This window comes from Rasamsonia byssochlamydoides (assembly GCF_041956645.1).
Source record: "Rasamsonia byssochlamydoides strain NRRL 3658 unplaced genomic scaffold VTN77scaffold_29, whole genome shotgun sequence".
Taxonomy (NCBI): domain Eukaryota; kingdom Fungi; phylum Ascomycota; class Eurotiomycetes; order Eurotiales; family Trichocomaceae; genus Rasamsonia; species Rasamsonia byssochlamydoides.
The window spans coordinates 141,831-164,910 of record NW_027192412.1 but is presented as its reverse complement, the minus strand read 5'-3'; the positions used below and the strand labels follow the sequence as shown (position 1 = coordinate 164,910).

Below are 23,080 nucleotides of genomic sequence, written 5' to 3'. Positions count from 1 at the left end.
CCTGTCAGGTCTGATACGTCTTGCTAGAGACGTTACGTGTGTGGCGGCGGGTAGAAATTCCCTCTACGGCATAGTCCTGGTTCTGGTCTCTAAGGCTGAAACTGCACGTGCCGAGGTATATACCTAATTAGGGAGGTAGATATTTAAGATTTTTCAATGCACGGGGACTGGAGGAGCAGGAAGGAGTCGAAGGACAGATGTGGATATGTAGTAGAAAAGGAAAGGACATCAGAATAGATATATATCTTGGATTCTTGACATGCCTCTGGTCAGTTCTTTTTACTAAAGGTATGCATTATTCATGTCTCATCATGAAGCAAGCACTGACTACAACCTGAAACATATGAATGCAAAGTATTATTATCATTCATTCTAGTAGTAATAGTAATTAATGCAGGTATCAAAACAATCACTCTGTCCAAATGCGTCCCAGGTGTCATGCGAGTACAAGTAAAAGCATCATCCCATCCGTCCTTTGCAGAAATTGCCGCATCAAACCTTCTGACACAGTATTATCGCCGACTCATATCAGAACAGAATGGCCAAGAAGAGTCAATTTAATTACATCGTGGTATTGTCGCAAGTCAGCACAGCGAGTCCGAAGTATCCAGTTCGCCCAGTCGAAATAGTAGATAGTTATCGTAGATGCCAATGGCCGACCGTTGCCATATCGCTCGGCATGGAAGACAGTGTTCATGGCCCTCACTCAAAAATGTTCAATGGTATGCTCATGGTGACCGCATGGTTGGGCATATCCACCACCTCTGCCATCTTCAGATCCGCCGCCACACTGGCCAGGATGTATGCCTCAGTCCGGGTCAGGCCCTTAGTGGCGACGAGCCATTCGATCATGTATCGTACAGCCTTCTTCGTCGCCTCCAACAAATCCGAGTCCAGACCCATGGTGGCATAACGCCCTCGATCCACAACCGGATAGATAGGCGGAGCTTCTGGAGGGGTCTGCAGATGGGGGGAGGTTACCCAGGGGTGGTTTTTGCACACGGTCAGTCGAAGGGTGGCCTTCATCGGGGTCTCGATAGCACTTCCACAGACTTCGCCTTGTCCCTGCGCGGCGTGACCGTCACCACAGCTGAACAACGCACCGGGAACCTGGACAGGAAGATACAGCGTCGAGCCCACCGTCAGATCTCGGCAGTCGACGTTTCCTCCGGCGTTGGTAGGGGGGATTGTGGAGAATTCACCATCGGCAGCGGGCGCCACCCCCATGATCCCCAAGAAGGGTCGCAACGGAACCCGCACGCCTGGCTTCAGCTCTGCATAGCCAGCCTCCGGGTTGAATCTCCAGATTTTGAGATCGGCTTCGGTGAAGTCATCGGCCAGCAGCCCGAACCCCGGGACGACTGCCGTCCAGCCCCAGTCGCCCGTTTCCAGCGCGAGAATCTCGATCTTGAGGGCGTCTCCCGGTTCGGCATCCCGAACATAGACAGGCCCGAAGGCCGGGTCTGCCAGTTCGATTTTGAAGGCGTCGAGGGCGGATGTGTCGGAGTCCTTGCCAATCTGACCATTGCCGCTGTCGATGGTGTCGAAGGTGACCACGTCTCCTGACGAGACGGTCAGGACGGGGGCCTCTTTCTTAGACCACTTCAGGTGTTTGTGATGGCGGCCAACATGGACCGTCTTGCAGTGTTCGGCCAGATTCATTGTCGATGACGGTGGTGGGAGGCAGGAGAGACAGCAGACAGAGCTGAATCATGGCCTTTCGGGCACAGCGGCACCGTCTTCATATTATATTGTCTTAGGAGCAGTCGATCAGGAGGCAGACAGTCTCGGTCGGCTGGGGCAGGACGACGTGCTTCAGGATCGATGCTCGAATCAATATTAAGCTCTTGCGCTGAAAAAAAGAAAGCGACCGGATGGTCACACTCGAGCTCTCCACCGGTCATCAAAACCAGCTGCCTAATCGGGCTGGTCGACGGCCAGTTGGGTTGGACAGCATTTCGCCTGCCTGATCGGGCTAGCCTCCGACCGCCAGGCTGGGAGCACGAGGCTCCACTGGGCCAGCAACGGCCCGCCGAGACGAGCGAGCGAGATTCGGTTATTCAAGATTATTAACGAGGCGGATCCCTCTTTCCTTGAGGTCCATCACAGGCCCATCCTCTCGGTTCCGGATCGGACGCTCCTGCTGGAAACAGAAGCCCCCAGCGGCCACGCAGGCCACGCCAGCCAATCAGCCCCTCGCTGAATGCACTGAAACGCAAGATCTGTGCGCTCAGGCCGTTCAGCAACCCCGGCTGGGTGGTAGGCTACAAACTCTTCTCTTGCAGCCGCCGCCAACGGAAGCGAAGAAACCTCCTTCCTTTTTCAAACAATGCTTTGAATCATCCATCCTGACGTGTCGACAACGACGACGATTCCCTCGACTTAGGATTCTTACCCGTCACAGACACTACTACGCGTCGCGCACGACTAGACGGAGCTGCATTACGTAGTTCTCTCTGTCCAGCGCTAAAAGAAAGACCGTCGAGCAGCGCCAGGGTGTTTAGGAGGATCGACCCGTCCGGGTAAATAATTCGACAGGTGGATTCGATCGTGAACCCATCAGTCATTACGGAGTACATGATGAGCTGAACCATTTGTATATTGCTGGATAGATTATGAATATACAGTACGACAAAGGCGAGGAGATTAGCGTTGATCAGCTGACTTGTGATGGGGCAATTTGTTATCTTATCGATATGCCGCTGATCGTCCCGCCGACAGGGTCGCCTCGCTCAACTTCTTCTTCTGACGTTGCAACGTTACCACTTACGGAGTATAAATGACTCGCTGCCTGGAAGGGATCTTCGCTTACAAAAAAGCAACTCGATCGACACAACACGTAGGGATCACGCCATCACCAGAATATGAGACGTGTTTCAGATCCAAACTCGAAAGAGGCATCACCCGTCGTGGATCGTCCGGGACTTCATCGGTCGATATCCTGGCGTGGTGCCGGAGGGAGCTGTGAGAGCGGTTTTATCAGGTATCGTATAACTTGAGCCCCTTTTCTAGCCCTTGTCCGGCCCAAGTTCGATCCGGGATTGATTGTAGACTTGAATGGCAACTTCTCTCTTCCATTTCTTCTCTTCTTAATATCCCCGCGTCATGGAAATCTTTTTCCAGTTTCAGTTGGAGTGTGGAGATAACAAGACTTGAAGCGCTGTGTTGCCCTATTTTGTTTGTTTTTAGCCGAGCGGACATTCCTATTCTCTAGTGCTCTCGTATTGTTACCCGTGGGTTCGTTGACGTAGTCCTAGACACAAGGCCGTATACAACAGATGGAAAGGAAGGAACGCCTTCCAGTCGTTCTGCTCCCATTCGTGCACAGGTATGACGGACGATATGACGTGCCTCTTCTGACTGGAATTCCACAGGATGAATCTTTGAAGACTTGCTGAAGGGGACTGACTCTCGCTACAGGCACCTTTGTAAGGGAGAAACCGACTCAATATTCCAGCACCGCTGGGTGCTCACGGCGAAGACTCTCCTGCCTTGCCTTCCGCGGTAGAGCCCAAAAAAGGAAGAAACTCAACAACTTTACATTGCAATAACTCCATAACCACGCGAGATATGCTGTTCAAATTCGTAGAGGGTCAATAAGACGACAAACTACTATTAGTATATCTTGTATAGCTTTAGTAGGCGTGCCTCTAACTGAGTCGATTCTTGTCCTTTTACTTGGCTTCTTCTTACCTTATGTGGCAGTTAGCCTTCTTTCTTGGACCTAGGCTGACCACAGGATGGGAAATCAGGATCCCGAGGGGGGTCTTCTCCCCTCCCCTCCCCACGGGATGACAAGGGTATCGATATCCCCTCCCATGGGATGCCAAGACCATACGGCATGGGATTCCCATAATATGGGATAAGGGACGGGAATATCCCATTCCCGTACGGTTTCCCATCGAGGAAATTCCCATCCCCATAAATTCCAGACTTTTCGTCCCGATTTTAATGGGATGAGATCCCATCCCGGCAGTCAGCCTGAGACAATGTTCATAACCCACCATCTTTAGGGGTATTTCAAACCCTACCTGTCCAATTTTTATATTAATATTCTTAAAATTCAAACTCCATATTTATATAAAAATCCTTAGGTAGTATTTATTTTATTTTCTTGATTTTATTTATTTTATTATTCTACTTCACCTTTTTTTATATGAAAGAGAACAAGGAGAAAAAAAATTAAGAAGGATTTAAAATGGATTAGAGTCTTATGTATGAAAAGCAACTTAAGGAAAGAAATAAACCACTAGACTGTTCATTCCCCTGAAATTCCCCCCAAATTCCCTTGAAAGCCACCCCTCAAATCATTCTAGACACAGCATGGTTCCAGTGGTAAAGGAAATTGTAGGCCTCCTGCCACACATCCTTGGCCAGAACCAGGTCCCTATCCCTGAGGTGACCCGTCATCTTCTTGATTGTATCAGCAGCAATCACAATCAAGTTCAGAATCCCAACTGGCGTGGTGTGGTTTGCATCATTAGGATTTTCCTCAAAGGGAATCCCAATCTCCCAAAGGGCGGCGTCACCTTCCCTACCCCAATTATCGAGTTGTTCCCACGCATCATTGCTGCCGAGAATAGCAGCACGAAAGTTGGGCGGGTTCTGGTCCATGTGAGCCCGAATTGCCCAAAGATCATCCAGAACATCCTTTGTGACTTCAAAAATGGTGGTACGGGTAGTCCGTATATCGTATCGATTATGGATGAATTGTGGATGATCCTCTAAGAATCTAAGGACCGTCCACACTTAAGGTGTGAATAGTCCACGTGATATCTACAACTCAACCGTGCCGTAACAAGTGGTCTCGGCAGAGAAGTGGGATTCGAGAATGTCGTCAGTAGTAGGGCCCGCAGGCGAGACAGCTTGGTCTATATATAAAAAAATAAAAGAGAAACGCAGAAAAAAAAACAAAAAAGAAAAGAAAAAAGAAAAGGGGGAAAAAAACGCGATTACAATGAGCAGAATATCGACCTCGACGTGACATGTTCCCTTTCCTTTCTGTCCAAGGCTGATGTCAAAGGCCGTGTGGCTTGTCGTTCAAGACTTCAGAGTTGACCGTGTACACGACGTTTGGGCTCCGCCTGATATTCCACCATGTGCAAATCGGGAAATCCTTGTTCTCTCATCTGCATTGTTCTCGTCCATGTCGTCGTACCACACCGAATAGCCAGATCTCCCTGATCAGAATGAGACGGCGTCTGTCGAATTCAACTTCGAATTCGAGTTGGCTCTCTGCTGTTAGAGAGAATGGGTTTCTTTTAATAAAACGAAACGACTCATCAAATCAGGCTCTCATTCGAGTTGAAGTCTGTGAGGAACTTGCTGCTTCAGCCTTGATAGAACAGGACGGGATGAGGATCTGATTCTAATTCCTTCAGCTGTCCACGTGGTTTTGTGTATGGCCCAATGCATTAGGGTTGACCATGATCCAAGAGGCTGATTGCCCGACTGTTGGGGAATTTCTGGAAGAAGTGACCAGGCCAGCTGCAAAAACGACGCAGTAAGACGGTCCTTCTTCTCTTCAGAAGGAACACGGCAGACACGAAAGATTTCAATTGAGGGCGTTTTTCAGAAAGACGGGCTACATCATAATCAGTGGCTTATTTAACTCTGTGTTGCCCTGGGTGCTTACGCGTTTGACGTGGGTCCCATGTTTGTCACAGGAGGAGAGAGAGAGATTGCTTTTGGATTCTATATTACAAAGAATTAGCATGATCGAGGAAGCAATGATGAAGGACTACCAAGCAACACCGGAATGACTTACCGAGAGAAGACGCCGAGAGTAGATGCGCTTGAAGCAAAGGAGCAGAAAGGGACTTCATGGACCGTAGCAATAGTGCGTCCTTGTCCTGATCGTTTCTGTCCAGCGTTGCGGCTAGCTCCTCACACAGTTCGGAAAGGTAAGTAGAGAACATTGACAAGGTTGGGCCCAAATTTGGGTTGCATCATGGCAGTAATACTGGATTCTGATGGACACTCCTTCTCGTTGCTGTTGGAAAGCAGATGTCAATCGCCTCTCTCCTGTCATGCCACAGTGCACGATCAAAGAGGAATGAATTATGTACTCACATCGACAGAGATCGAAAGGAGCCAGTCTTCAGTTCTCTTTTCCGGCGCGGACATTTTTTTTTGTCTGATTAGATCACTGATCTTTCGCCTCTGGGTATCTGTATTTTTATTCCAGATATGGAGGCAATGTGCCTTCCGCAATCATTCCTGGTGAATATTCTTACCTTCACATCAGTCCCCTCCAAGAACTTTGCTCGAGAGTTCCTCGCATGCGAGGTGAGGCCTCTGCGGCTCCCTTGGCCATATAGTAATATGAATGTACCAGGGGACCCTGAGAAGGCCTGCATTGTGATACCACGTCGAGCTTTCTCTGCATTTGGTCCACACATGAGAACGATCCGCAAGTTGTTCTTCGGACAAGGTTGCGACTGAGTCAATCAGTCAGTGTTTGCAGCTTGCTGAGGACTGGGAAACCCCACACCGGATTGCCATATTGTCGTAGATTGAACGGCCAGATGAGAGCATTGAACTCAAACTCAAAAGTCTTGGACTTGAAGATTGTTGGTCTATGGTATATCCTTCTCAAATCTGTCTGTGTAATCACATCTGGATTCTCGGTGGTCGAATTCTGATATTGGTCGAGTTCGACCAGACAGTCGCAAGCAGGATCCCTCAGACTGTGCAAGACGCAAGATATTGCTGGGTCTGATGCCTCAACCCTCCTATCGATTCTGGTGTTGAGATGGTCCAGTTTCCTCTCCAATCGGCAACGCTCGATGATTCTGTCAAACACTTCTCCACTGGGCCTCGACTTGAGTAACGTTGATGGGAAACTCCAAAGTGCGCCCTACAGTGCATGCGTCTGAGGAGCGTCGGAGTTGTCAAGCGATGTTGGCTGTCATTTGCACATCAACGATAGGGTGGTTGGAACCCCAGAAGAAGGTGGATGGCCACAAACCTCCCTTGAACGCTCAAAGTTGTTTGGATCGCCAGTGCACGTTTTCTCCATGGGAACGTTTTCTCCAACTGGACGCACGTGGACATTTTACGAGTTGACAGCAACCGTTTCTTGATGACGGTGTCCCAGATATAGGCATCGATTGAGTCTGCGGGAGCTACAATTGCACTGCTGGGCGAACATCGGAGGACATGGGACAGGAGGGTGTTGCAAAGACGCCGTTGAATTGCCCACAGATCCCTCGCAGGGCCATCGCATTTGTAGACGCTGTCTTCCAATACTGCCAGCAGCATTATCATGAGTTCCAGTCACATTGCATGGCCTTATCCAGCTCTCGGCGAGAATCCATGTATCTGTTGAATTGAGATCTTTCAAGTATTCTTCATTCTCACAGCTCCCTTGTTCCTAGAACGAATTTCCGCGTATCTGGGGCATCTTGCTGTGATCATCTGAAGTTCAACTCCACCAGACAATCTCGCATGGGTGTCTCTGCCATCATCGATGACACGAGGGTGTCTGTGTTGATTGTGCGGCTGCAGGCGACTTTCTCCTCAGTCTTGATAACAAGAGTCGGCCGAATCGAGTGACAGCAAGGGTCTGCTTCTAAGGAAGCCTGGTCACAACGACCACTGGGTCGTCCGGATTGTCGTGCATACACTCCCTGTCTGGGAGTCGCTCCTTGATGATGCAGCCAAAGAGATGACGCTGGTATGCTTTTCGAGTGCTCTGCTCTGGCTATGAATATCGACGAACCAGGCGCTAGCCCAGGCCGCGGCGTCCGGATCCTGCGGTGCAGCCCGGTCCCAAACCGCACGAGGTGCTCCTCTGATGGCCAGAGTAGACGCAGAGTGGTGGCACAACCAGAACGTCTTGCAGTCCCGGTCTGCTGTTCACGATTCCCGCCGGATCCGAAAGCTGGCGCAGTCTCGAGGACGCCTACCGTTGCCGGGTTGAATCATGCACTTTCGTTCGCAAGTCTAAGACGGACACGTCCTACGTCGTTTTGATAACTTCCCAGAGCCCCATCTCGTCAAAGCAGATCAGTGCGGCAGGTTCATCTATCTCATCGCCCAAACATAGTCTTTCTCCAGCGAGATAGTGTCCGTGATCAATTCACGAAGGGACTCTCGAAATCTCTATGAGAAACGTACACCTGCGCGAGGGAGGTGACTATGCCGTCGTCTGAAGGCTTCGTACAGCCAAGTAGGTAGGTGATAAGTCGATGGAGGAAAGGACCGTCCCACTGAGAGGCCACTGGCGCCAATTCCTGATGTTGCCGAGGCAGAAGTCGTTCCGACCGAGTATCCTGGTTGCATCTTAGAGCAGGACTCCAGGTAAAGGTACCAAAGGTATCAAAGGTCTCAGAGTTGTCTTCCTGGACCAATGATCTGGAACTATGTAGTCGTATATAGTGTATACAGTGAAAAGCAAGCAGGCCCAGCCGGAGCTGCCCGGGAATCAGTGAACGTCGGCCTGTCCGCAGGTCTTCCAAAGTCGAAAGCTGTATCGAAATAGACCGCTCCATATTCAGTACAGCCATATACATCATAGCGGCCCGCTTTCCATTCACTGGATATTATAGTGAAGACTCGTAGTTTCTTGCCGCTAAGACGCAGGAAGCACCAGTTGAAGTAGTCTGATACCATTTATACACTGAGTCGACGATCCTCTTTGGATCTTCGAGTTTTTTTCCGCTGCTGTTGGATGCCAGCTATAGATAGCTAGGTTTAGCACACACACACATAAAAAAAAAGAGGAAAGGGAAAAAAGATATAGGATATACATACCGATGTATCTGCCTGCGCGTGAGCTGAACACTCTCTCTTCGCTTCAACGACGACAGAGCAGCTCCAAAGTGTGTAGAAGTGAGGGGAAGTTTGAGAGGCTGTAGATTGTAACTGAGTACATAATCTGCATAGCCGACGACAAATGCTGCTCAGCAGCAGACTGAGGGTTGATGCAGTTTTGTGCTGTGCCCAGGGATCTGTCGCCATTCACGTTCGAGGAGTTGCGTGCTGTTCGATTGCAGCGTGCTCACTCACCGGAAGGAGCTTATGGAAAGAAGCTGAGGAGCATGTGGGGGCATTGGACTGTTCAGCAGCAGGCTCAACTGTTGCAGGAACAGGACACCCTGCTCAAGGAACACAATAACGGAGGTATGAGAAAACGATATCCTGGTGTTTAGCCGATGGGTAACGCGATACTTTTCAAGATGCTTCAGGAATCTGGTAAGAAGTGGCCCAGCTGCTTGTGTTTCTTTTTTAAGGGCATCATAATTTGCAATCACATATTGTGCATACTGAGCCCAGATAGGCCGGTTGCCCTATGAAGGACATTTGTCGTATATGGAAGAAAGCAAGACGACTGTCACCCCGAGAGTCGCGCTGGGATATTGATCATACTGAGACCATGATTGAGGACTGGGAAATGATTCCCAGGAGCGGTTGACATATCGCTAATTGTTGGCTGACCGAGGCACAGTTGGCCAATTTCAGGGACAGACATTATCACGAACTCAATCAGCTCATCGGGTTTGTGGTTATCCGTCGCATAGTCCTCGTTAATCCTAAGATTGATGAGTGTAGAGACAGCAAGTTCAACTCTGTTCTGTCACTGCAACGCTGGAGGTATTCATCTGTAAACAATTCATTAGAGGAAAGCGAAAGAAGCCAATGTGTTTGTTTGGAAGCAACATACCCTTGAGCACTCGTCAAGATCATGATACTGAGGTACAGCAATCCGGTGGGAAATGAGAGCAATAGCCTCAACGTCGTTGAGGCGTTCGTCAGTTTCGATGGTTATTTATCCAAACAAACGCTCTCCGGAATTTGAGGATTCTTTTTTTTTTTTTGCAATGGGAATGGCACCGTCCTCCCAACCCCTGTTCTCGGTCTCCATGGCTTTGTGCCTTACACTGCACTAGGAAGAAAAAGACCCGGCCAATGGTGGTATGTTGGAGGACATTCAGATCAGCAAAACGCGTATTTTGTCTTCTGGCCTGATGATGGACCCATGGATCGCTCCCACAGATGTCTGCATTGAGAAGTCAGAGGAAGCCAACAACGGCACCGAAAGGCAGAGGCTGCGGTGCAGGAGGGTACGTGCCCTCCAGCCCAGACCGTGCTGACCTCCTATCCGTACAGGTCGCCAGCGGTATTGTCGGGATCTCTTCTACATTAGCGGCATCAGCGGTGGGAAATTCAGCTCGTCTTTAGAGCAGCCGTCTGGTTGCTGTCTGCCATTCCCAGGCTTGCGAGATGCCTTGTCTTGCGGTGAACACGGCGAAACCATCGCTCTAGGAGACAGACGGCTAGGATTGTTTGTGTCTGAATCAAACAAATCCGGTCAGTGATGCATTCGTTCCTTCGGTACGGATTCCAGACTGACCTTGCCTAGACCTACCTCATCACAGAGATATCCTCCATGGCAGTGAGTCCGGTCGTGGCAGAGCATCAACATGCAGCGTATATGTATCTCCTTAAATCTTTCCATAGTACACTTCGACCGCATCGAATTGCTCATCTTCATTTCTGTCATTGCGATCGTCGTCGGAATCAGGTGGGCGTTAAGGCAGGGTGCGTTTATATACATAACCCTAACATATATTGGTCTGCACCACAGGTTGATGATCATTTCAAAGCCCTGAACGAGAACCAATGACGTCTCCTCCACGATCACGCTGTACCAGAGTCCTAGAGGCGAATGAAGACATGTCTGTCTGACATCTTGACCAGCGTGAATTTGGCTCGATGGAGGCAAGAATCAAGTGAAATGGGGGTAGGTCGAGAGTGCAGTATATATGCATGTTACGCACCAGCATCACAAAGTGGAGATTCCATCACCGATATATACGTGGCCCGCTTGACCATTCTTGTGAAAGTAGCTAGTGATGGTGCGAGACATTCTTTGCTACCAGCTAGCTGATCGACAAGATCGTTCACCCTTCGTGAATTCTCGATGAGTTGGGTGCAGGTCGGGCGTGGACTTCTCTTGTCGAAGATGAGCTTTGTGCCCTAAATAATAACTTGAAGTTAGCAAACAGACAACAGAGGACAACCATATATATGCTGATCGAAAACGTATGTATTGCACTGTACTTACCGTGATAGGTGTCCAAATGTAGCAAGTCAAGTCGCATACACTGCGAACCCAATGTGGGATAGTGTGAGGAATCCATGGAGATTCCGTAGCAAGGTGCGCGTCGAAGGGGCCGAAAAAATTAAAGAACAAAACGAAACCGCTCAGTCAGCTGGGTACATGTACCTAACCTGCAGAAGAAACGCAGATGTACCAGCGGAAAGGATGCTGGAGCTGAAGCTGCAGCCGCTAACGGTTGATGGACGCTTTATAATTCATAATTAATAAAACTGGAAAGAATGAGAATAAGAATGTATACCAGATTGGGTATATATGAGTTGGGTATATAAGTATATACCAAAGAATGGAAGGAGGAGGATGGGAGAAAAGAAGAAGAAAAATCAGAAGGAGGAGGGATAGACGGAGAGAGGGAAAGGAAGGCCTTTTTATAACTTTTGGAAGTCAGGGCAACAGACGAATTCACTTACGGTAGTTTCCTTTCCTTTTATTCCTTGACTCTTCTTCTGCAGTCACTTCCCGTCTGCTTCCGTATTCACTGCACTGATATGCAGACCCCCGGTGGGAGTGATTCACATCATGGCTGGAATAGTGAATTACTGGCTCGAATGAAGGCTCATAGTCACTGTTTTGGATACCTAGGTAGGCAGGTAACCGACCTAGTTTCCCTAGGTAGATAGATTAGGTATTACCGACAGAGGTAGTCGAAGAGACATCATAGGGATCGATCGGATGTTTCCTTCCAACTGGATGGTCAGTCACCTACCGAGACCGGCGGGGGATACCGAATAGAATTCATTGGCTTGTCAGTGATTTTTTTTTAAAAAAAAAGGCCATAGGTAATGTACCGATTCACTATGCTATGCAGTGTTCCACCTCAGTGATGCTCTTCCTTACGCCTTGCGCCTGGCACAGAACTCTATTTCAAATATTCGTCATGATTTATCAAAATGTAAACCAGATTATGTTTTCTTTTAATTGAGACAGAGGACGAAGTGTCCTACATTACAGTGAACACAGGGGATGTACAGTACGTATGCAAGCTTCCGTTTCCTTTCTTTTTTTTTTTGTCTCACCTCTCAGTCCAGGTCTAATTAGGCATAGGACTAGCTGCATGGCTGCAGCAAGCGGGAATGGACAGCTTGCAGGTCTATCTCCGTTTGCAAGGTGCTGCCATATGTCATTCGTCATTCATTTACTGGGTTGAGATCCGAGAGACATGTCCTCGATGGATCCCTATAATAGTACTCTGTATATGCAACCTCAATACCACTGCAGATACTGTAACGAAAATGCATACTTGTCTGCTAATGGAATGAATGTGTAGGTAGGTAGCCACTGCACTTGGAAGATGCGAGCGTATACCTGCCAGCCCTAGTCTCCACGCCCTAAGCCCTAACTAAGCCTCGAAGCTGCCTGATTTCTGATTTATCGCAGAACGACGAGACAAGAGCAGTATAGTATGAACATCAGGATCATAACCACAGTTTATTGACACGATCTGAACCTGGATATAAATAATGACAACTGTTTGTTCCCTTCCTTCAAAGAGAGCCTCTGGGTTTGCCGTGTAAAACTTCGGCTCTTGTACCTATTCCCCAGATTATCGAGCTGGGACACGCAGCTGGCAAGTAATAAACGATAACACAACCTTGAAGCTCTCTAGTATGAGGGACGTTAATGTGTCATTTACAACAAACCTAAAAGCAAGTTGCAGAGAATGTGTATGGATAGTAGGAGTTTCCTCCAGATTTATCGTCAAGATTAACAAGCGCATAGTAATGAGCCCAAATCAATTGTTCTTTCTGTATATATCTATCTATACATAGAAACATCAGCTCTTAGAGGTCATTTTTCTGGAAAGTCTATGATACATTTCTGTAAATTCGTAAATTAACTTTTGGATCCATGGCGAATGCAGGAATATTTCATCGTGACGGAAATCTGTCTGCTTGCTCTTACGAATTGATTCCATCCAAAAACGCAAGGACACAGGTGCTATTGTCGCTCTCCGGCCTTCCGGCCGTCAGACTGGTGACCTGCTTCGCAATATCGGTCGCGCGCTGCCCTCGCATGAACTCCTTCATCACGTGGTCCATCAGCAGCTTGTCGTCCGTGATGTCGGACACGCCGTCGGTGCAGCACAGCAGGACGTAACGGCTATCCTTTTTGAGCTGCACGGTCCGCAGATGCGGCTTGTTGGATAAGAAGTTGCCGCGGTCTTCGGGGGCAGCGGCATTCGCTCGTCTGCTCTTTGCCGAGCCGTTGATGTCGAGCGTGTTGACGGGGTTTTTGTATTGAAGGTCACCCAGCGCTCGGGACATGTTCAGAGTGCCTATGCTAGATCAGCGTCTATCCTTTCGTTGACATAATTTTGGACTGAACACTTACCGACCCGAGGAGTCCCGGTGTAGTTGTGGACAGCTCCGCCAGCGTCCTCGATTCGTCGTCTTTCCGAAGGCGCACTCGGTTTGTGTGCCTTTGACAGATGCTCCTGAGGAACATAAGCTGATTTTACTATAATAAAACACACAATTACCCACCAGACTAATCAGCTTTTCCGTAGCAGGATCCCGCTCCGCAAATAATACAGGAGAGTCCCCCACGTTTCCGCTGACCAGAACGCCTTTGGTCAAGTTGACAATGCATATCGTCACTGTGGAGCCCGAGACAATGGGCTCGGTGTCGTTTGACATGACATTTTCCAGCAGGATGGAGTCTTCGTCCTCAAAGGCTTTGGCGATTGCCGTCTCGTAGTCGCCGTCTTCGAATTCAGGGCGGCTGGAGAGCAGATTCGGGAGATGTTGTCGGACGTGTTCGGACACCATATCAGATCCACTAGATACATAGTTACGTGAGAAGTTGCAGAGCTATATATATCAGACGACAGAGTCTCACTGGCCATCGTAGACCCCAAACAGGGCTATCTTGTCGGTCGTCTTGGCGGGGAACTGATCAGGAAAGAGAAGTACATAGCGATCCTCCTGGGTTACTCGTCCTCCTTGAGCCTGTTTATTGATAAGCATGTCCATTTCGTCTAAAAAAGTAACGGAACGACTTACCGTGCCGGCACCTGCGTCAAAGAGGAGGACCGTATCAGCAGCAGCCATGATCGTTGTGCGCAGCATTTGGCATCACATTATATGATAAACAGTGCACATTCCAGATGCAGACCACATGGTGTGAAAGTTGACCCAACCATCGCCTTGAATGGCAAAATGGGTAGTTCTGCTCTGGCAAATCCCGCCGTGGCGGGTGATGGGGGGCTGACATCAGAGCTTCACTTCACCATCGCCTGATGGACAGCATATGTGATCGACATAGGACCCCGGGTTCTAATTCCGCAGGAACCTATTAATGTACTCCGTATATTGGGCCAATAAACTCCCTAGGACAAGCAACTAATTAAGCTGCCCAGTTGGAGGTAGCAGTAGTTGCTTTCTCAACGCTGTTCGAGAACTCATGATCCGCCCTTTACTACTCAAAGAAGTACCAAAATCATGACTGATTCAGTTATAATCGCAGCAGCAAGAAATGCTAGATTGTGATGATGAAAGACGATATGGTCGAGGCTGGCATTGATTATGTCAGCCAAGATCGGATCACGCGCCACCGCGATGACTAATTATCTATCGCTCTCTCCTCCGCAATTGTATATTCGATTGTATCTTCGACACACGCAACACATCTAGCCTGCTGCCAGACTCCTGGCATGGGCTGGGTAGGTCTTGGAGCCGTCGTCATCGCCGGGGGCTTTCTGCTCTACCGGCATCCTCCCAGCATGTGGAGTTTCGGCCTTTTCTCTCGATCACAACCGAAGGCTTCCGAAGAATCCCCTGTTTCTCCGCCAGAGAAAGACGCGCAGGATGGATCGATACCTCCGCCGGACGCTGACCGTGTCGATAAAGAGAGCAGCGACTGCGAATCGGCCCAGACGACCCCGAAGGCATCTGCGGTAGCGGCACCTGCGAATCAGATCCCGGTGCTCAACTTGGATGGCGATAACAAAGGACCAGATGAAAGGTCGAATGAGCTGTCACATTCCAATGGAGCTGCAAAGGAGAATCTGAATTCTGCGTCTTCTACTTCTACGCCTCCTGCAACGTCTGCGAGCAGCTCTTCCGTCATGGCCCCTCCCCCGCCCCGACTGCGTGCGCAGCAGCAACAGCAACAATCTCAAAAACCCACCCAAACCAACACCAGCACAACTACAACCAGCGCAGGCCAATTTCTTGCTCCTCCGAAACTGAAATCCACCACTCCTCTCCGTCCCCCGCCCTCCGCAGCGTCCACCCTCCGCACTCCACAGTCGAGCCGTCCCACTCGCAGCACTCTCGCGCCCCCTCAGCGCAACTCCTCCCGCCAGGTCGTTCTCGAACCGGGCCACTCGCCTCTAGACTGGGCAGCGCTGACGTCGAATCCGAAAAACAACCTGCGCGGCGCCAACCTGCCGCCGCATTACATCCGGGTGACGCCGTCGATGCTGAAGGCGCACAACGGACGCAAGGGCATGGATGCGTGGACGTCGTACAAGGGGAAAGTGTACAACATCACGCCGTACATCCCGTTCCATCCCGGTGGGAAGGGCGAGATCATGCGGGGGGCGGGCAAGGATTCGGGGAAGCTCTTCATGGAGGTCCATCCGTGGGTGAATTGGGATGCGATGCTGGGAGAGTGCTTGGTTGGGATTCTCGTGTCTGAAAATGATGCGACTGAGAACAGCCTAGACCAGATGGATTGATTGTTGACTCGGGTATTTTTCTTTCATTTTTTGGTGTTTGTAGGTTATACCCTGTTTATATTCCGGTGCAGAGTTGGATACCCGATATAGACTGTCTTTCATACATTGTCATAGATTTGTTTATGTATATAATATACACAGATCTCTGCAAGGGCTGTCCCGTTGACTGTCGACATGATTCCACCTATGCGCAATCCAACCATTCGTAATGTAACAAATCCACCAATCTACCAACCAAGTCTATCTCCTTCAAAGCTCATCCTTGCTCACCCCCTCAATGCCCACCAACTCCGTCTCAAAGATAAGCGTCGCACCACCCGGAATCGGCCCAACACCGCGATCACCATAGCCATACTCCGGAGGAATCGTAAGCTTGCGCTTCTCACCAATGCACATGTCAAGGAGTCCTTGATCCCATCTAAAACCAAACAGTAAAAGTCAGACAACGCCAACCAAAGCAATCTTTTTTCTTTCGGGCGCAACTCACCCCTTAATCACCCTCCCAGCCCCCAGCTTGAACGTCAACGGCTTCCCCCGATCATAGCTCGCGTCAAACTGCGTCCCGTCGGACGCCAGCGTGCCGCGGTAGTGCACGTGCACCGTATCGCCGTTTTGCGTCGTGCGCTTGCATTCGGACGCGGGGACTTCGTGCGTCTTTTCGATTTGGAGTTCGGCAGCGAGGACGGTTGCGCTCAGGGCGAGGAGGATTGCGGAGGCGAGGGAGAGGAGGCGCATGTTGGACGAGGTGTTGGATTTCTTGAGGTCGGAATTGGATTGGAAGAGTAAATAAAAGAGGGAGCGAAGGAAGGGCGGCGAGCAAGAGTCGATTGAAGGAGTCAAGAAGACCAATGTATAATGCAGGTTCTAGGAATTGATGATAATCGTGTTGAGCTCCGCAAGCCTAAAGGTGGCCTCAGGAGGGTTGCTTGTTCGGGGTTAGCGGCTGTGGGGAAATTAAAGATTAAGCTTACCCAACTTTATTATTATAACCAAGACTCTTGAGTCCATGTAGAACAGAGCTATTACTCTCTGAGGCCACCTTTATGTGACCGATTTGTAAAGAGTCGACATCCTATGTCATGATCAATTTCACTAGTAAATTTGGTGGTGATGTGATTTCAAGCCTTACTAAAAATGAATGATTATGTGGTGTCTGTAGTAATCGAGGTGGCGTCCATATCAATCCCTACCAGCACCTAGTTGCAATTAAAAATTTGTCCAATAGAATCTGCCTGGATATTATTAGCTCCGACATACCGTTGCTTCGAAAGCATAGTGCTGTCTCCACGCCTGTTGAACCATGCCGCTGTCAGACTATCGCTGCAAGTCGATTGATTAGGATCATGAGGGGAAATGAATTTTAATCAATGGACTATTAAAGGGTGCGATGTTGGGCTCTGCTATTTCTAACACGATTGCTCTTGGTTATCTCCTGGCCCAGCTTGTTATACTCCTCATTCCTAATCCAGCCCCCAAAGTCATTTCGTTTCAGCCATTATTCTTCTAGAGCCATAGGAGACCCGAAGATGGCGGATGGTCAGACTCAAGCTATCGAGGTCGACGTTCAGGTCTGTATAATCTACGATACATCGTCATAAGATACATGACATGATCTAACAGCTGCTTTACAGGCTACTGACAATGATTCTACTTATGGCAATGAGCTGTTGGTGACGCCTCTCGTACCGTCAGACTACCAGACAACTGAATCTGATACATGCCAGTTCGGCCTATACTGCCTCCGTCACCTCGTCTGTCCTTAATTACCGACAGGAGAACGGTCGACGTTATCACGGATACCGCGATGGGAGTAAGTTCTTGCACGTAAGCTGTGTGCGAGGGCTTTTTATGCTCATCTGAAAGATTATCTCCTTCCCAATGACGAGGAAGAATCAGATCGGTTAGATATGATCCACGAAATGATGTTAACACTGATGGATCGGAAACTATTCCTTGCGCCCATTGGAGAATCACCGCATCGTGTCATAGACCTTGGTACTGGGACAGGAATTTGGGCCATAGATTTTGGTAACAGCCTACACTGATGCTTCTGACATAATACTTACTGTTACTTGTCTTGCAGGTGACCGGTTCCCTTCTGCAGAGGTAGGATATTTTGTACTCTCTATGCTATAACACTACATTTCGCTAAGTTGCTTGCTTAGGTCATTGGGAATGATCTGAGTCCTATTCAGCCAACACTGTAAGTCCGCCACACTCTTCGTCAAATCGCTACTGAAAGTTGGGTAAATGAATGTAGCATCCCCCCAAATGTGAGATTTATTATAGAAGACTTCGAGGATGAATGGGTATATAAGAGTACTTTCGACTTTATCCACGCCCGTTTTCTGGCATGTGCTGTTAAGGACTACAAGGGGCTGGTGAAGCAATGCTACAGGTTGAGTCCCTTCAGTCCCTTCACCTCCTGTCACAGAGTCCCTACTGACTTGGTTAGCCATACTGCTCCTGGAGGATGGGTTGAATTTCAGGACTGGAACCCCAATCCGTACTCAGAAGATAAAACAATTGAAGGAACCTCCATCGAACAATACTACAAGGAAGTCCTTGAGGGGTTCAGGAAGGCAGGATATGTCGTGAATCCGGGGTCAAATCTTGAAAAGTGGTTCCGTGAGGCAGGGTTTAAAGACATCCATGTCCACCGATATCGGGTTCCTATAGGGACCTGGCCAAAAGATAACCACTATGTATGTGAAGCAGTCATTTTAAAGATTTGTATGGTGTTGCTAATATTAATATTAATACAATAGAAAAAAGTGGGGACTTGGAATCTGCTGCAGTTTGAGAGTGGCGGTTTCGAAGCAGGCGCGATGGCGGTGTTGACTCGATATTCTGGGTGGTCTAAGGAGGAAGTGCAGATTCTTGCCGCCAAGACGAGGACTGATGCCAGGAATCGTCAGATTCACGCGCTGTTTGACTTGTGAGTGCAGTCAGTCCCTTCTCTGGGGTCTTTTCTTGCAGGCGTGAGATCTAACTTGCTTCTTAGCTACGTTGTCTATGGTCGTAAGCCAGAATGATCTGATGCAGTTAGCTCTGAGGTACAGCACTACTCGTGTTTGTGTTACTGATCACTCAGTACTATAATGACTACATTGCGGTTGGGTTTGATAATATGACAGTATCAGTATATGTACATCTACTTTTTTTTAAAAAAAAAAACAAATTACCATTTATCGTTATTCTCTCCATATTGTGGTGAAAGGTATATATAGAGGAAGGGGGGAGAGAAGCCCAATCTACATAAGTCAACCGGTGCATCCTTTTCTAATCAGAACTCCTGTAGAGCCTTGTCAAATGAATTGGAATGAATATGTAACAGGGATATTTTTTTATGCCCTGGGCTCTATTAGAATCCTCGACCAAGCTGAGAGCAACATTCAAGGAGTATGTAATGCAAGTATATTCAGTCTAATAATGGTAATGTATGTGCTGTACATCCACCAGCAGACAGGAGCATTGACTAGGAGAGCGGCTGTGGGGGATTAAAGATTAAGGTTACCCAACTTTATTACCTCTATAAATAAACCCACTCTGAGAACAGAGTATAACATTCATATTATTACTCTCCTAGCTAGTGGACGCATCCACATATTCGCATTACATGGCTTCAGCTTAGTTGAGGGTTGACATACATACAGTCCAGGGTACAGAACAATGCCCTGTTACTATACCTATGCATTCCAATTCAATTTCATAGGGCTCTACAAGAGTTCTAATTAGAAAGGAGGATGCACCAACTAACTAGATTGGACTTCTCTCTCTCTGTCTTTCTCAGTATATACCTTTTTCCACAATATAGAGAGAGAGAACAATAATATATATATATATTTTTAGAATGTACATGAATACTATCATATCAACAAACCAACCGCAATTCAGTCATCATATCACTTGCGTATGTACATGACATCATATGCAACTAACACAAACACGGCAAATGCAGCGTCTGATAATTACTACAATTCTTCCCACTGGGCACATCGCTCCCCGTCTGGAGATATATCTCATAGTACGTATCAGTCGTGTTACTGGTATCGAGTACGCAGACGAGGAAATTCGTTTCTGCAGCGCATCGTTAGAGCCATAACCAACCTAATTACTGTATAAGGAATGGAAATAATGGTCCACTCACGTCTCCCATAAACACTCCCCGCAGTCGTCACGATAGTATCACCCTCCAACCCCCACGCGGTCGTGTTCGAAGTCTCCCCTAGCGAAAGAGGCTTGTACGACGCGCTCGAGGTGTCGATGTTCAGGTAGGCGGATGTATTGGTCGATTGGATGGTGGAGCCGACAATGTATGTCTCTGCGGAGGCTTCGGGGCCAAGGACTGGTTTTGTTGCTACACATATAGGTACGTAGATGTAAGCGTGAGTTCATTTGTGAAGATAACTAGCTGCTGCTCACGTACCATCTCCTGGAAGAGTCTGCAAATACAGGTGATAGATCGGATCGGCGACGCCGCGGATCTGATAGGCTTTTGTTGTTGTGGCAGCAGCAGCAGGAGAAGAAGCAGTTGGTGCAGCGAGAGCGAGATTGCTATACAGCAATGTCAACAGTAGAGAAAGAGAAAGAAAAAGTTTCGTCGCCATTTTGAGTTGATTTAGTTGACTTGCTTGACTTGACTTCCTAGGAGTCCAGGTCGTGCGAGGGAAAAGACATAATTGACAGGTCAACAGGTCGACATCCACGGCAGCCTTATACCCACCTCAGCCATGAGTCGGTTAAACGTCTGAATTTTTGCATTCAGGATAAAATTAACTGATACGTTTCCCTTATTGCTCATCATTTGCTGTGCTGTATGTATACTGCCGAGTTTCCCCGCTGTTTCATCCAACCCGTTTTTCAATCAATGCCGACGTTCCCCGGCTGGCGCTACCTACTGCAAGATCATGGCGATCATATTGTGAACTTAGGAATATTGAAAACGAATAGATATTAGATATAATTCTGCGGAATATCGACAATAGCCTAGGTGGAGTGGGGCTCGAGGGCTGTGTCAGGTTCAATCAAGCGACGGTAGATTTAAAAAAAAAGGATAAAGATATCAGTATTTGACCCTCTCAATGTTGAATAATTGAATAATTAATTAATTAATTAACAATCTTCTCTGGGGTGTTTGAAAGTGTTTTCTGTAGACCTAATTCTTCCCTTAAGGTTAAAGTGACCTGCTGTTGTCAGAATCGGCCAAAAACAACGCCATGGCATTGGTTTCGAACCAGTTCTGATAGGTATGCCGGTTTCTCACAGCACCTGCTTCCTAATTTAGCCACCTTTCCTGGTATTATTATCTTGTGTAGGTCTTTTCTGGTGTGCCTGTTTCAACTTTCTAATATACTACCATATGTGAAATCTTTTTACAGAAACCTTAATTATGGTAGCATATAAAAAAATGAGAAACAAGGATATCTATGGGCCCATGAATCTGAGGGTGGCAAAATCCTGGTTGTAAAAATTCAATAGACTTTTTTTTCCCCTTCCCCATTTATCTTAACCACTTTCCGAGGAGATAAATATAGGCCTTATTTTCTGTCTGTAGTGATCCGATCTTCTTCAATCACTTGAGAAACAGAATATTTTGCCTCTGCAAATTCAAGCAGAAATTGTGACCCGGAAATCCATCGGGTGAGAGATGCTTGTAGGCATAGAATACGATAGCCAGACAAGATTACAACTGGGGCTTTTACTTAGACATTTGGCCTATTATATAGTATTTATATTGCTCAATACTTTTCCCTTTTTTTGTGTGTGTTTATTCTACCACACCATATTATCTTTTATATTGACTACAGTGTACCTTATTTTTTATTTTCCCCAGCTTAGGATCTTGTCTAGATAGACACCTAATATGAGATCTACGTATCATATTAGTAGTCTATGATGACAATTAAATAGAATAATATTAATTAGTACTATCTTATAAAGATCCTGATGTGAAGAAGAAAAGAAAAAGAAGGAATGATCACCTGAACTTTATCATGCACTTAGATGCCTTCTTTCGATTCCCCTCTATTTCTCCTGTCATAGAATAATGGCACTAGTATATATATGCATATATAGATAAGGAGATGACTCATTGCCTGACTTTAACACCGGTAGCTGAGTTTATAGAAATATGGACAGGCAGAGATATACATACTGATGACTATCTTTGCAAGGCGGGATATTCCTTTTTTCCTTTTCTTTTCCTTGATCACGTAAATATATTTACTGAAACTGCCAAGCAGTCAATCCGATTGGTTGTAGCGGTCAGTAAATAGTGTATTGTGCAGATCACTCGATTTGTGAACCAGCCACAAAGTCCAGGTGGGAGAAGAAGCGATCATCAAAGTAATGGAACCTGATTGATTTTGCACGAATTAAACCTGAATGATGTGGCGATAGCTCGGCCACACGGACTCGGATATTCATTCCTAACCAGACCTTTATCAATCCTCAGATTGCGCATTATACTGCAGATCGCTCCATTCAGTTCTCCACAAGGAACTAGCATCAGGGGCTACATGCAGCCAATGGCTGCAAAAATACTAAGCAAATCTAGAGCGCGATATGACGATCTTCAGCCTCACACTCAGCCTTGCATTCGCTATCCACCCTGGCAAATCTAATACGATTCATGCGGCGCAAACAGCATTTCTTACTGCTTTGTCTAATCAGAAAACGATGTTGCCATCTCGCTCAGCTACTATCAACCCAGCCTTGGTCGCTGTTGTTCAAGAATTTATCCCCCATCACAACTACACGATAGAATTCCTTCAAGGAGAAGAAGAAAGTCAAGGCATTCCAGCATGCCAACCGACTCCCTCGTGTGCGTGAGGGCGGCGATCCGCGACGCGCTGGAAAAGTCCGTGGACGACTTCGTAAGGGATACCAAGCTAGAAGAGGCGACTCAGAAGAACGACTTCAGCACGGTCGCACGGTTTTGGTGGATCCGAGATGCTGGATATCAGGCGATTGCCCATCTGGATTTGTTCTGGCGCCGAACGACGCTCTACTCGCCTGAGCCGCTCCCAGAGTATCTCAATGTCACCCTCCTCGCGTTGAACGACACGGCAGCAGGTAGGTAGATGGATCATTTTAACAGTGGACGCAGCCCTCACCGTTAATGCAATGAATGGCATGGAAGACCCAGCAGGTATCAGGATGACGTCTTTGGAACAGCTCTGGAGGTGGCTAACCACCCAACGTGGGGTAAGTTTTTTCGATATCTATCTCGACCAACACATGAGAGAAGGTGAACGCTGAGATGGTCGTGG

At 47.8% G+C, this 23,080-nt stretch overlaps 8 protein-coding genes across 8 annotated transcripts; 4 read left to right on the top strand and 4 right to left on the bottom strand.

Moving 5' to 3' along the window:
• Positions 1-702: 702 nt before the first annotated feature.
• VTN77DRAFT_4024 (uncharacterized protein) lies at positions 703-1,662 on the bottom strand (the record flags this gene model as incomplete). Its single annotated transcript, XM_069420038.1, has 1 exon — positions 703-1,662. The coding sequence occupies one exon, from the start codon at positions 1,660-1,662 to the stop codon at positions 703-705; it is 960 nt and encodes a 319-aa protein (XP_069277928.1).
• Positions 1,663-7,449: 5,787 nt separating this feature from the next.
• On the top strand, positions 7,450-7,924 carry VTN77DRAFT_4023 (uncharacterized protein; the record flags this gene model as incomplete). Its single annotated transcript, XM_069420037.1, has 3 exons — positions 7,450-7,482; positions 7,541-7,678; positions 7,727-7,924. 3 exons carry the CDS (start codon positions 7,450-7,452, stop codon positions 7,922-7,924), a joined length of 369 nt encoding a protein of 122 aa, XP_069277927.1.
• A 2,050-nt stretch (positions 7,925-9,974) lies between these two features.
• Positions 9,975-10,185, top strand: VTN77DRAFT_4022 (uncharacterized protein; the record flags this gene model as incomplete). The annotated part of the gene is made up of 2 exons (XM_069420036.1): positions 9,975-10,067; positions 10,114-10,185. The coding sequence occupies 2 exons, from the start codon at positions 9,975-9,977 to the stop codon at positions 10,183-10,185; spliced, it is 165 nt and encodes a 54-aa protein (XP_069277926.1).
• Positions 10,186-13,023: 2,838 nt separating this feature from the next.
• VTN77DRAFT_4021 (uncharacterized protein) lies at positions 13,024-14,193 on the bottom strand (the record flags this gene model as incomplete). The annotated part of the gene is made up of 5 exons (XM_069420035.1): positions 13,024-13,400; positions 13,457-13,559; positions 13,609-13,903; positions 13,964-14,073; positions 14,128-14,193. The coding sequence occupies 5 exons, from the start codon at positions 14,191-14,193 to the stop codon at positions 13,024-13,026; spliced, it is 951 nt and encodes a 316-aa protein (XP_069277925.1).
• Positions 14,194-14,777: 584 nt separating this feature from the next.
• On the top strand, positions 14,778-15,806 carry VTN77DRAFT_4020 (uncharacterized protein; the record flags this gene model as incomplete). The annotated part of the gene is made up of 1 exon (XM_069420034.1): positions 14,778-15,806. One exon carries the CDS (start codon positions 14,778-14,780, stop codon positions 15,804-15,806), a length of 1,029 nt encoding a protein of 342 aa, XP_069277924.1.
• A 249-nt stretch (positions 15,807-16,055) lies between these two features.
• Positions 16,056-16,541, bottom strand: VTN77DRAFT_4019 (uncharacterized protein; the record flags this gene model as incomplete). Its single annotated transcript, XM_069420032.1, has 2 exons — positions 16,056-16,224; positions 16,294-16,541. 2 exons carry the CDS (start codon positions 16,539-16,541, stop codon positions 16,056-16,058), a joined length of 417 nt encoding a protein of 138 aa, XP_069277923.1.
• Positions 16,542-17,332: 791 nt separating this feature from the next.
• Positions 17,333-18,841, top strand: VTN77DRAFT_4018 (uncharacterized protein; the record flags this gene model as incomplete). Its single annotated transcript, XM_069420031.1, has 10 exons — positions 17,333-17,374; positions 17,438-17,472; positions 17,531-17,616; positions 17,670-17,834; positions 17,890-17,912; positions 17,972-18,009; positions 18,067-18,204; positions 18,262-18,511; positions 18,575-18,744; positions 18,811-18,841. The coding sequence occupies 10 exons, from the start codon at positions 17,333-17,335 to the stop codon at positions 18,839-18,841; spliced, it is 978 nt and encodes a 325-aa protein (XP_069277922.1).
• Positions 18,842-19,743: 902 nt separating this feature from the next.
• Positions 19,744-20,416, bottom strand: VTN77DRAFT_4017 (uncharacterized protein; the record flags this gene model as incomplete). The annotated part of the gene is made up of 3 exons (XM_069420030.1): positions 19,744-19,886; positions 19,957-20,166; positions 20,236-20,416. 3 exons carry the CDS (start codon positions 20,414-20,416, stop codon positions 19,744-19,746), a joined length of 534 nt encoding a protein of 177 aa, XP_069277921.1.
• Positions 20,417-23,080: the final 2,664 nt, after the last annotated feature.